Source organism: Podarcis vaucheri (genome assembly GCF_965113315.1).
Source record: "Podarcis vaucheri genome assembly, chromosome: 11".
NCBI lineage: Eukaryota > Metazoa > Chordata > Lepidosauria > Squamata > Lacertidae > Podarcis > Podarcis vaucheri.
The window spans coordinates 20,612,538-20,625,006 of NC_138749.1; the positions used below are offsets into that span (position 1 = coordinate 20,612,538).

General features: G+C 45.9%; 1 protein-coding gene across 8 annotated transcripts in view; it reads right to left on the reverse strand.

Annotated features, from left to right (window-relative positions):
• LOC309542913 (uncharacterized protein C5orf34 homolog) overlaps window positions 1-12,469 on the reverse strand; it is a 427,157-nt gene that overhangs the window by 6,695 nt on the left and 407,993 nt on the right. For 4 of the 8 annotated variants that reach the window (XM_082241947.1, XM_082241954.1, XM_082241952.1 and 1 more), the window contains exons 2-7: window positions 11,026-11,254; window positions 10,450-10,539; window positions 8,075-8,706; window positions 6,799-6,900; window positions 6,042-6,162; window positions 5,433-5,524 (exon numbers count right to left, since the gene is read on the reverse strand). In XM_082241947.1, the coding sequence (XP_082098073.1) occupies window positions 5,433-5,524; window positions 6,042-6,162; window positions 6,799-6,900; window positions 8,075-8,706; window positions 10,450-10,539; window positions 11,026-11,254 (1,266 nt within the window). Of the gene's footprint in view, window positions 1-5,432; window positions 5,525-6,041; window positions 6,163-6,798; window positions 6,901-8,074; window positions 8,707-10,449; window positions 10,540-11,025; window positions 11,255-11,407; window positions 11,559-11,631; window positions 11,680-12,469 lie in introns of those variants that run through there. The other 4 variants (XM_082241950.1, XM_082241948.1, XM_082241951.1 and 1 more) reach the window with 2 other exon arrangements.

Genomic DNA, 12,469 nt, shown 5'->3' on the forward strand with positions numbered 1-12,469 from the left:
CGCAGACAGCCACTGTCGGACTCTACAAGTGACTAGAGCAGACATGTCTGAGGAGCTCTGTCACACACAGAGGTTTGTGGGGTCGCACAAACTCTGAAGGGGCACTATTTTAAGCACAAGCAGCTAATCATCCCCTGACAGCAGTCCGACAGTCTCTGTACGCTGCCTGTGCAGGAGAAGGCATCATGAGCGACCCAGCAGGAGCCGGAGCCGCAGGGGGTGGAGCTGGTCCAAGCTTGGAAGACAGATACCGAGCATTGGAGGTCCAACTTGCGCTGCAGACGGCGAGGCTCGAGGAGAGGAGGGCTCAAGATGCAGACAAGAAGGGGAGAACCACTCAGTTCCCCAGAAAGGTACCAGGATTAGTGCAGAAGTTTGGGGGGGACCCCAAGGATTACCATGCCTTTAGGACTGAAATGCAATATGCCCTGAATGTGCAGTTTGATGAGTTCCCTGATGAGGAATCCCGAGTTGCTTTCGTAATTGGGCATCTTGAGAAGGGGGCGCGGGACTGGGTTCGACCCCTGATGGCAACGCACAACGATATCCTGAAGGACGCTATGAAATTCTTTCGTGCAATGGATATCATGTTCTCCAGCGATATTGAGGAGGGGGGAGTGCGCAGACAGCTAATGGCTTGCAAGCAGGGAAGCAGATCTGTCCGTGAGTACTGGACTGAATTTACCATGCTGATTCACAGATTGGGGTGGGATTTATCGGCAGCACCCATTCAGATGCTATTTGAAGAAGGTCTTTCTTCAGCTGTGAAAGACGAGCTGGCCAGGAGCCCCAGGGCGGTGTCTATGGATCAGCTGACCAAATCTGCGCTGACCATTGGAGCGCGCCAGGAGGCAAGAGCCTTGGAGAGGCGGGAAGGGAGAGGGGAACGTTGGAAGGAGTTACGCATTCCAGACATTCCTGAGCCAGCTTTCCCGCCGGCAGAGCCGATGGAAATCGGAACAGCCCGCGCGCGCGCAGTTTCAAAGCCCAGTGAGGGGGCGAAGAAGGAGGGAAAGGGACCCCGGAAATGCTATCTCTGCCAACAGCCAGGCCACTTTGCCAGAGTCTGCCCCCAGAGGAAGGAATGGCAAGGGATGGTGGGAACTGTTGAGGGGGAAGAGCAGGGAGAAACGGAGCAGGTAAAAGCCAACGCCTGGTTGCCAGCAGGGCACTGCAGCCAGGCCAAAGAGCAGTGAAAGTGCCCCTTTCCCAAGTGCCAGTGCCAGAAGCTCCTCGACCTGCTCTAGTGATTGAAGTGTCGCTAGAGTTGCAAAATGGACACCCCCTAAAAATAAAGGCGCTGTTGGACTCCGGCAGCTCCTGCAATTTCATGAGCAAGGAGTTTGCGGCTGAACACCAGATACAGACTATCCCCTTAAGCAACCCCCTGCAGGTGACCACGATCGATGGCAGAGAACTGTTGGGAGGAGGCGTCAGCTTGCAGACCATCCCAATGATAATGAGGGTGGCAAGGCACACAGAACTGATAGCGTTTAATGTGGCCACCTTGGGAGGCGCTCCCATTATTTTGGGAATGAGCTGGCTAGCCCTACATGATCCGCTGGTGGGCTGGCATCAAAGAGTGGTTTCCTTCGGTTCCGCACATTGCTTAGAACACTGCAGGGGGGAAAAGGGGTCAGCAGGGGCCCAAGCCACCCTAGCAGGGACGGAAGTGATGGAGAAGGGGAAGGTGCCATCACAGTATGCTGATCTCAGCGACGTGTTCAGCGAGAAGGAAGCTGACCAACTACCCCCGCATAGGCCCTTTGATTGCCAGATCAATTTACTCCCTGGAGCACAGCTTCCTGTAGGCAGGTTGTATGCCATGTCAGACAGGGAGATGCAGGAGTTGCGAGCGTTCATTGACAAGAACCTGAAGAGAGGCTTCATCAGAGAGTCCAAGGCAGCGGGGGGTAGCCCAGTGTTTTTTGTGGATAAAAAGAACACGGACAAGCCGAGACTGGTATGTGACTTTCGGGCCCTAAATGCAGTGACAGAGCCGGTGGCTTTTCCTATGCCCAGGATTGATGATATTTTGACCAGGGTGCGAAAAGGAAAGATTTTTACAAAGCTGGACCTAAGGGGGGCGTACAACCTGATACGTATAAGGAAAGGGGATGAATGGAAGACCACCATGTTCACCCCTTTGGGGGCATTTGAATATCTCGTTATGCCTTTTGGATTACAAGCAGGCTCCGCGTGTTTTCAAGCCTTTATGAACCATGTACTGGGGCCTTTGCTCTACAAGAATTGCGTGGCCTTCTTAGATGACGTGTTGGTGTATTCGGAGAATGAGGAGCAACATGTGAGAGACGTCAGAGAAGTGTTGAGCAGGCTGCATGCCAACAGACTGTGGGTGAAACTGGAGAAGTGTCAGTTTCATACCAAGGAGGTGGAATTCCTGGGGTACCGCTTGTCAGACAAGGGGTTGGCCATGGACCCCGGCAAGGTTCAAGCGGTGCTGGAATGGAAAACCCCCAAGACTAAGAAGGATGTGCAGAGGTTCCTAGGGTTTGGAAACTTTTATCGTAAGTTCATCCGAAACTTCGCTCACCTGACGGCGCCCATCACGGACTGTCTCAGCAGCAAAAAGAAGTTTGTTTGGACGGGGGAGGCGGAGCGAGCGTTTGAGGAACTGAAAAAGGCCTTCGCCTCTGACGAACAACTTCTACATGTGGATTTACAAAAAAAGCTGAGGGTCGAAACAGACGCTTCTGACAGAGCCATAGGGGCGGTGCTTCTTCTGCAGCCAGGGAAGGAGGGGTCCGAGTGGCGACCGTGTGCCTTCTTTTCGCGAAAGCTGAACAAATCGGAGAGAAACTACACGGTGTATGACCGGGAACTTCTTGCGATTTATGAGGCCTTCCGGAGATGGAGGCACCTACTAATTGGTGCACAACAGAAGGTGCAAGTACGCACGGACCATAAGAATCTAGAGTATTGGAGAACTGCGCGAGTGCTCAACCAACGGCAGTTGAGATGGGCCCAGGAGTTCTCCAAATTTAACTTTGAGATTTGTTACGTACCAGGCCAGGAGAACGTTAGGGCGGACGCTCTATCACGCAAACCTGAATATTTGGAGGGAGAGGGTGCACCCGAAGAGACCCATGTCATTCCCGAGGATCGCTGGGTGTGTGGGGCGGCACTGGTGGGGCTAAGGGAACTGATAGAGGGAACGGTGCAGGATGAATATGCCCAGGACAAACTCAGGGGTCTCAGGAGGGAGGGAGACAAACCCGGGGGTTTTGAGGAGAGAAACGGGGCGTTGTACTACAAGGGAGCGTTATACGTACCTGAAGGAGAATTGAGGGAAAAGGTACTCAAGCAACTGCACGATAGCCCCACAGCAGGGCATTTTGGGCAACACAAAACCATGTGGCTGGTTACCAGGGAATTCTGGTGGCCCAAGGTCAGGGAAGATGTGCGGGAGTATGTGAGAGGGTGTGACCGATGTCAACGAGCCAAGGGGGAGAGGCGGGCACCGGCAGGTTTATTAGAACCACTACCCACGCCGGAAAGACCATGGGAGGCAGTGGCAATAGATTTTATGACTGATCTGCCCAGGTCCAAAGGGAAGACAGCCATTATGGTTGTGGTAGACCTGTTAACCAAGATGGCCCACTTTATAGCCTGCTCACATGCGGTCACAGCAGAAGAAACCGCTAAATTGTTTGTGGAAAATGTGTTTAGATTGCATGGTGCCCCCTTGAGGGTGGTTTCGGACCGAGGGAAACAATTTACTTCCAGGTTCTGGAGGAAGCTCATGAGCTTATTGCATGTAGAGGTGAATTTCTCAACTGCCCGTCATCCAGAAACCAACGGGCAGGCGGAAAGAGCTAATGGTGTCCTCCAGCAATATTTGAGGTGTTATGTGAATGACAGAGAGAATGATTGGGTGGAGAAGCTGGCGTTGGCAGAATTTGCCTATAACAATGCGGAGAACGTGTCCACGGGAATGAGCCCTTTTTTGGCCAATCACGGGTGTCATCCCCGAGCCTTCCCAGGGGGGGAGGGGGAGAACTGGAGCGTTCCAGCCGCAGAACAGTTCGTTGAAGAAATGGAAGCGATCCATCGCCAGCTCCAACTTAATTTAAACAGGGCGAAGGAGGAATATAAGAGGCAGGCAGACAAAACCAGAAGGGAAGGAGAAAGCATTAGGGTGGGGGATCAGGTGTGGTTGTCCACCCAAGGGTTACCATTTAAAGGAGGTTGTAAGAAGTTAAGACCCAAAAGACTGGGCCCATTTGAAGTCACGCAACAGGTCAACCCAGTGGCTTTCAGACTCCGGTTACCTAACCACATGAAGTTGCACCCAGTGTTCCACAGATCATTGCTGTCACCGTATATAGGGGACAGAGAGGGGAGGGTCAATAGGGGACCAGCTATGGAGGAAAAAGAACACAGCTACCATGTAGCGGAGATTCTCGATTCCAGGTGGAGGGGAGAGCAAGTAGAGTATTTGGTAATGTGGGAAGGGGAGCCGGAGTCGGAAAACACCTGGGTCAGGGCAGAGGATGTAGATGACGAGGTTTTGATTGAAACTTTTCATCAGAGATTCCCTCGGAAACCCCAGCCAGTGGCGAGGTTCCGGAGGGAATACTTCGCCACCACCGACGAAGAAGAAGAGTTGGAGGGGTTCGCTGATTCCGAGGTGGAGGAGGATTCAGCGAGTCGGAACGAAGACCGATGGAGGGAAATGTTCGAGACGTCGGAAGATGAGGAGGATTCTTTTAGGGGTTTCAGCTCCTCACCGCCCAGAGGAGAGAGTAGGGGCGGGGGAGAGGGGGGCCCTGGAGGGGAGGTGGATGTCAGGGAACTGACATCGGAGGAAAGGGAAGTGGTAGGGCTCCCAGAGACTGGGAGAGAGTCAACAGCTAAAGCAGGGACCAGTAGGGGGAGCGCGGGGTCTCTGGAGGAGGATCTCAGTAATGCTGAGAGAGACGCAGCAGCCCAGGCAGGAAGCAGAAGGGGAGAGAAAGGGGTGAGAGACACTTCGAGCGAAAATAGCGGGGAGGTGTCAGAAGCAACTGCAGGGAGACCTATGCTTCGCCGGAAGCTGTCACGTCGTGAGTCCAGGAGACGCGTTTCCGTTAAGGAACTTCTTTGCTGGAAGCGCTTCCGCAGACAGCCACTGTCGGACTCTACAAGTGACTAGAGCAGACATGTCTGAGGAGCTCTGTCACACACAGAGGTTTGTGGGGTCGCACAAACTCTGAAGGGGCACTATTTTAAGCACAAGCAGCTAATCATCCCCTGACACCTACCAATAAAACAGCATTTCCTAAACCCATTTCATGTCATGATGTAAACTGAGTCAGTTACTCAACAGGTGCTTTATAAGACACAGAAAAAGGCAGTAAATGTTCCTTCAGCTCAGCTATACATGCCCTTGGTGTGTGGACTAACAAAAATGCAGAGCCAAAATATTTCACCTTACAGCTTGAGTGATAATGGTCCACACAGAGTAGAGACTTCCAGGTACATCAGGCGGTAGACTGCTTGCAGAATACATTGTTTCTTCTCTCTTAAAGATGCAAAAAGGAAAAGGAAATTGCTTTCTAACGAGCAAACCAAGAATCTCAGGCACATCCACACCATACATTTTAAAGCACTATGATAGTATGTTAAAGAGTCATGGCTTCCCCCAAAGAATTCTGGGAACCTCCATTTCTTAAGGGTACTGAGAGTTGTCAGGAGGCCTCTATTCCCCTCACAGATTTATAATTCTCAGAGTTCCCTGTGAAGAGGGATTGATTGTTAAGCCACTTTGAGAACTGTAGCTCTGTGAGGGGAATACAGTATAAAAACAATGAGCACAAGCTGAAAAACCAGGCCATGCCTGCCAATTTCAAACATCTCCACCTTTTGCTGGACATATCACTATTAGCTCTAAAAATGCCTGGGTGTTCCCTGTCATCTTTCAAGTGTCAAGGAAAACATAATGGAAACTGTAATTTATAAACATAGCATAATAGAAGACCTACAGCAACGTTCCTCAAATATTCTAGAATGGGTCCGAAAGATAAAATGGCGTCATTTACCTCCCTCGTTCCTTCCTGGATATAATAGCGAGTGAAATATTTCCCCAAAAAGGAACCTTCCGATTTGAAAACTGAGCCATCACCGGGGTAGATTTCAATGTGTCTAGCTCCAAGAAGAAACCTAAGAGAAAGCACTGATTAGTCCTGCTGAGTGTTTTACTACCTTATAAGACTGTGTGGATTAATTACAGATAAAATAGTGGTGTTGGCTGAAGTCACATCGTGTACAGGACTGCAGCCGGCCCAGTATACTTGAAGGAGCATCTCCACCCCCCATCATTCTGCCAGACACTGAGATCCAGCTCCAAGGGCCTTCTGGCGGTTCCCTCACTGCGAGAAGTGAGGTTACAGGGAACCGGGCAGAGGGCCTTCTTGGTGGTGGTGCCTGCCCTGTGGAAAGCCCTCCCATCAGATGTCAAGGAAATAAACAACTATCCAACTTTTAGAAGACATCTGAAGGCAGCCCTGTTTAGGGAAGTTTTTAATGTTCGATGTATAATAATAAATTATCATCATCATCATCATCATCATCACCATCTATGCTTCAGCTCCATTGGGGTCAACAAGACTTAAATGCATTAACTGTAGAAGTAGGCGCTCTGTACAATACTGTGCTCAGAGGCAGACACATAGTCCCAGGTAAGTGTGCATCTGAAAACTTAGTATATATTTAAAAACCCAAACTTTCCTGATGTTACGTAAGCAATATTAATTTGTTATTCATTAAGTTTTGTGTTTTGTTTTTTGTTTTACACACCTGTAAATGATGCCCTTACTCCATACTATTTTGACTGGCTGGGAGTATAAATACTGACCGCTGTCCTCTTTCCCCAGTTGCAAGAAATCAGAGAAATCCCACCTGTGAAACAAACCAGCAGACATTGAACTTAGCAAAATCCTGCTGGAACCCTTGCTAACAGGGTGGATAAAAATCAATGATTTTTAAAAACAAAAACAAAAAAATAGATTTTTAAAATTTAAATTGCATTTTTAAAATAAAAATGCTTTTGGTGGAAAAATCTTTCTAAAGATAGTTTTCTATTTAAGTTACATTATAGTCCAATGGCTATTCATCACAAAATAAGGATTTGTTTTAAGTTTTTCAAGTGTGCTAAAACTCAGTCTAAGTTTCTTTTTTTAAAAAAACAACAACAAACAAACCGTTTAACCACATCAGTTAACAAACATGGATACATATGCTATAATGTTATTGCTTTAGTTAAATAAATTGTTTAAATTGTTATTAAGGAAACCATTATTTTTCTCCTTCCAATAAAGTACAGCAGAAAAGTTGTCCAAATATTAACTTAATTAAACCTCACAAAAATTTCATAATTATCTGTCTATGTATTTCTAATAGTATAACCAAATCAGTAATTTTTGATATAACTGTAAAAACGACTCTGAAAATTTATTATTCCAAAAATGAAACCTTCATCTGGTTGTAAATATTAAGATTATACCAGCAGGAATGAGTCTTTCTGTAAAAAAAAAAAGGTTCAAATCAAGTCTTACTGAGTAGTGATTTAAATCCACCCTGCTTGCCAATAACTGAAACAATCCAAAACAAGTCCTGTAGGGCAAGAATGGGGAGCCTAGCCACTGACCACGCTGGTTGAGGCTGGTGGGAGTTGGGAGCCCAGCAGGGCTAGAAGTAAACCACCCCTTCTGTAGATATTGCTTTCAAGCCTAAAAGCAATCTGATCTTATATCTGTTTCCCCAGATGAAATTCCACTATGTTCAGTAGGAAGTCCCATCTGCACTACACATTTGAAGCAGTATCATACCGTTTTAAACAGCCCCCCCCCCCAAAAAAAAAAACTCCCTGTCTGGATTGTAGTTTGTTAAGCATGTTGAAGCTCCTATTCCCCTCACAGAGCTACAATGGAAAATTCACTGCTGTTATTAAGCAGCTTTTTAGGGGAAGGGACTTAATAAAAGAAAACAGAAATAGAAATACGTACTTAGTAAGTAAGTAAGTAAGTAAGTAAGTAAGTAAGTAAGTAAGTAAATAAATAAATAAACAATTCACCTGTGCAAATAAGGAGCTTGACAGCTGAGTGGTAAAGCCCAAGGCAAACAAGTGACTGCCTTAGAAGAGTGTGATATATTAAGCTCTGCAATCTCAACATCTGTGCTTCCTTCATCCGGTTCAGTTTCTTTGCCAGCGTGTAATTGATAAAACCTAAGTGCCAATGATAAAGGGTACCTCCATTCTTCGGAGCAGGAGGACACAGACAGACGTTGAGTAACCCAACAATATTCTGACGAGCAGTTCTGGAAAGACCAGGGGCTCTCCTCTAATTTTTGCACAGATCCTGAGTTGCTGTCCTGCATATTCTGTGCCACAGACCTGCCAAAGTCACCCTCTCCTTCTTCCGCTCTCAGCTGCTGAGAAGACGGCTTCCCGGCAGAATTCTGGCCGGATCTTCCACACCGATCCTGGATCGATTCGCCACACTTTTTATCTAATGGTGGTGCCGATAACTTCTGGCTGACTTTGCACAAAAACTCCACTGTGAATTCTTGCTGAAGGACAGGCAAGGTCAGACTAGCATGGCCATCCAGAGAAGAGATGGTCACAGCGCCATGGTGAAAACGGGCTGCTCCATTCTCACCATGAGAAGTGGGCCATTTGGCTTTAGAGATATCTGCGAAAATAATCTGTTAAGAGGGGAAGGAAAACTACTCAAATTTCAAGCGCAATGCCACCGACGCTATTTATTATTTAACTGCTACATATTAGCTGGATAGCTCTGTTGGTGAGAGCAAAGGTTGCCGGTTCAATCCCTGTATGGAACAGCTGCAAATTCCAGCATTGCAGTGGGTTGGACTAATAATAATAATTTATTTTTACCCCGCCTATCTGGATGGGTTTCCACAACAACTCCAGGCGGCTCCCAACAGAATATTAAAAACACGCTAAAACATCAGACGTTAAAAACCTCCCTAAACAGGGCTGCCTTCAGATGTCTTCTAAAAGTCAGGTAGTTGTTTGTTTCCTTGACATCTGGCGAGAGGGTGTTCCACAGGGCAGGCACCACTACCAAGAAGGCCCTCTGCCTGGTTCCCTGTAACCTCACAGGGAGGGAACTGCCAAAAGGCCCTCGGAGCTGGACCTCAGTGTCCGGCTGAACGATAGAGGTGGAGACGCTCCTTCAGGTAGTCTGGCCTGACACCATTTAGGACTTTAAATAATAAATTATTAGTATTTAGAAGACACCTGAAGGCAGCCCTGTTTAGGGAAGTTCTTAATGTGTGACATTTTAATGTATTTTTAATTTTTGTTGGAAGCCGCCCAGAGTGGCTGGGGAAACTCAGCCAGATGGTCAGCGTACAAATAAAAAATTATTATTATTATTATTTAAAGATCAGCACCAACACTTTGAATTGTGCTTGGAAATGTACTGGGAGTCAATGTAGGTCTTTCAGGACCAGTGTTACATGGTCCCTGAGGACTAGATGAATTTCAGGGTTCCTTCCAACTCTACAAGTTTATGATTCTGTGATTAATTGGTCTTCTCCAACCTGGTCCTTCTCCAGATGTTTTGGACTACAACTCCCATGAGCTACCACCAAGAAATTTAGTTTGGACCCACTTTGATCTCTCAAATCCCCACACCACCACAGATCTGAAACAGCTGGCCTTGACACCAGGCAGGTCTCCTTTCTGCACTCCCACCAGCAACAAGAAAGGAGCAGTAGCCAGGACAACTGCTTAGCAGGTAAAACTTTTGCTACCATCTTCCAGCTTTGCTACTGCTCCCTCCCAAAGGGAGAATAGAGACACCAGATCATCCCTGGAAGACACAGGCCCCACCCAGCACTGATTTTTGCAACAGCTGGCTTTGATACCAGACTTCTGGGTGAGGCGGGGTGGTTAAAGTGGGGAAATGATTGGTTCGATGTGAATGGTTTTTGGACTAGGAAGGGGGCTAAGGTCTTCTTTATTTGCTAATTATTGAGTGGGGATGTTGCTTCATTTATTATTTGAGTGTTGTTAACGTTGTTTGCTGTTATTTATATGGCTGATATGTTGGTTTTTTGTTTTCCCATAAATGTTACGTAATAGGAAATGTTAATGTATTATATGGCCTTCCCCTTTCTCCTACAGTATCGTGTATTGTATATTTTCCTTTACAAGTACAGTAGTACCTCGGGTTACATACGCTTCAGGTTACAGACTCCGCTAACCCAGAAATAGTGCTCCGGCAGCGCAGCAGCAGCAGGAGGCCCCATTAGCTAAAGTGGTAGTTCAGGTTAAGAACAGTTTCAGGTTAAGTACGGACCTCCGGAACTAATTAAGTATTTAACCCGAGGTACCACTGTAAGTTGCTTGGAGAACTGTGTTTAATAAATAAATAAAGTTTAATAAATAAGAATAGTAAGCCTACAAAAAGCACTTACATTTTTCCTTTCAGGAGGTATAATACTTGAAGGTAAATAGGGACGATCAGAATATTGATTCCGGAAATCAATTGCCTGTAAAAGCTTCTCCTAAAACACACACACAAAAACGACAATATATATCATGGAATTTGTAAATTAACAAAAGCATAAATTTAATTCCCCCTTTCTTAAAGGAGAAGAATTGTAATTAAGAACCCATGTTTAGTTCCAACATCCTTATCGTCTGTATATATTTAGAAACTAGGTACAAAAGTAAAATCAACTTTTCAGTCTGGCCTCACTCAACATGGGCATTTAATAATAATAATAATAATAATAATAATAATAATAATAATTTTTTTAATACCCCGCCCTCCCCGGCCATGACTGGGCTCAGGACGGCTAACACCAAATATAAAAAAAACATTTTTAGTCCCTAAAAACTGCCCAGAAGATAATGAAACCTACAGGCTGAAAATGGTTGCCCATCTGTGTCTTAATGTATGGGCTCAAAGATGTTGGATATTTACTATCCTACAATGACCCCTTCTCTCTCCTGGAACTCTGCTTAGGCAGAAAAATGTTCTCGATTACCCTGTAGATGCTGATAGCAAATTGCGTCCTTTGGCGAATCCGCTCTGCTGGCTGTATGGGATGGGCAGAGGCAGGAATGGCTTTCTCAAATAAAAACTCAGACCCACAAGGAGAAAGCAGCAACCTGGATCCATCCACATAGTGCACTTCTACAGAATTGTCTTCATAAAGAATCATGATGCTCTCTGACTCCATGACAGCAGATGAATGATGTTCATTCAAAGACAATCTATAAAGAAGATCACAACTTAAGGGGCTGTGGACCGTTGGCAAAGTCACTTAAATACCACACCCCAAATCCAGAGCAAAAAGTTCTGATTAACACTTTACAGAGCAAAAACAGTATATAATTTGAGGAGAAATAAGGTTTTGTCTCGCTCACCTCAGGCCTTTCACAGAGCAGGAATACATTCAGCCAAACATACAGAGAGAAAGCTCCCTCAGAACTATGCAGCCAATCAGAGCATTATACACATCTTTCCGGACCTCTGAGCAGTGCACAGCACTCCGTAGAATGGTGGGATAAATTGTTTCTGGGGAAACCAGAATATTAGTCTAGTTCCAGAGTGGTCTACATGCAATTCAATTTTAGGCTCACAAACCCACATTCACAGGCCCTGTGACCTGGCAGTTGGCAGTTACTGGCTTTTGAAACTGTTTTCACTGTTGCGCAGCTCATTTGAGTCCCCCGCATCATAATTAAGCATTTTTTCCTCCAGCTTCTGCCCTTGCGCTGCTCATTTGAGTCCCCCCCCATCGTAATTAAAGCCTTCCATTTCTGATTGCAGTGTTCTGAAGTGATATTTGATGCTTTTGTTTTTGCTATTTTTTGCGTTTTTGTTTGTGTGGCTTTTTCATTTTTGTGACTGTGGCTTGTTTTTCGTTAAATAATTGATTGATTGTGTGACTGCAGAAATGGATAAAAGTGCAAGTAAAAAAAAAATAATTTTAATTTTTATCATCTACAATACTGTCTTATTTATTTTATAGTACAGAACTTTGATTATTGCTTTCATTTTATGGATCAATGGTCTTGTTAGATAGTAAAATTCATGTTAAATTGCTGTTTTAGGGATTGTTTTTAAAAGTCTGGAACGGATTAATCTGTTTTACATTACTTTCTATGGGAAAGCGTGCCTTGGTTTTGGAACGCTTTGGTTTTGGAACGGACTTCCAGAACGGATAAAGTCTGAGAACCAAGGTACCACTGTACTAAGTAAAATGGACACAGGTAGGCCACAGCATTAATTTTGCTAGTTTCCCCTCCTGAAAACAAAGCAGGGCACAGAAGTTTGAGAGCAGGCATAGGCAAACTCAGCCCTCCAGGTATTTTGAGACTACAGTTCCCATCATCCATGACCACTGGTTGTTAGCTAGGGATGATGGGAGTTGTAGTCCCAAAACATCTGGAGGGCCAAGTTTGCCTGTGCCTGTTTTAGACGGA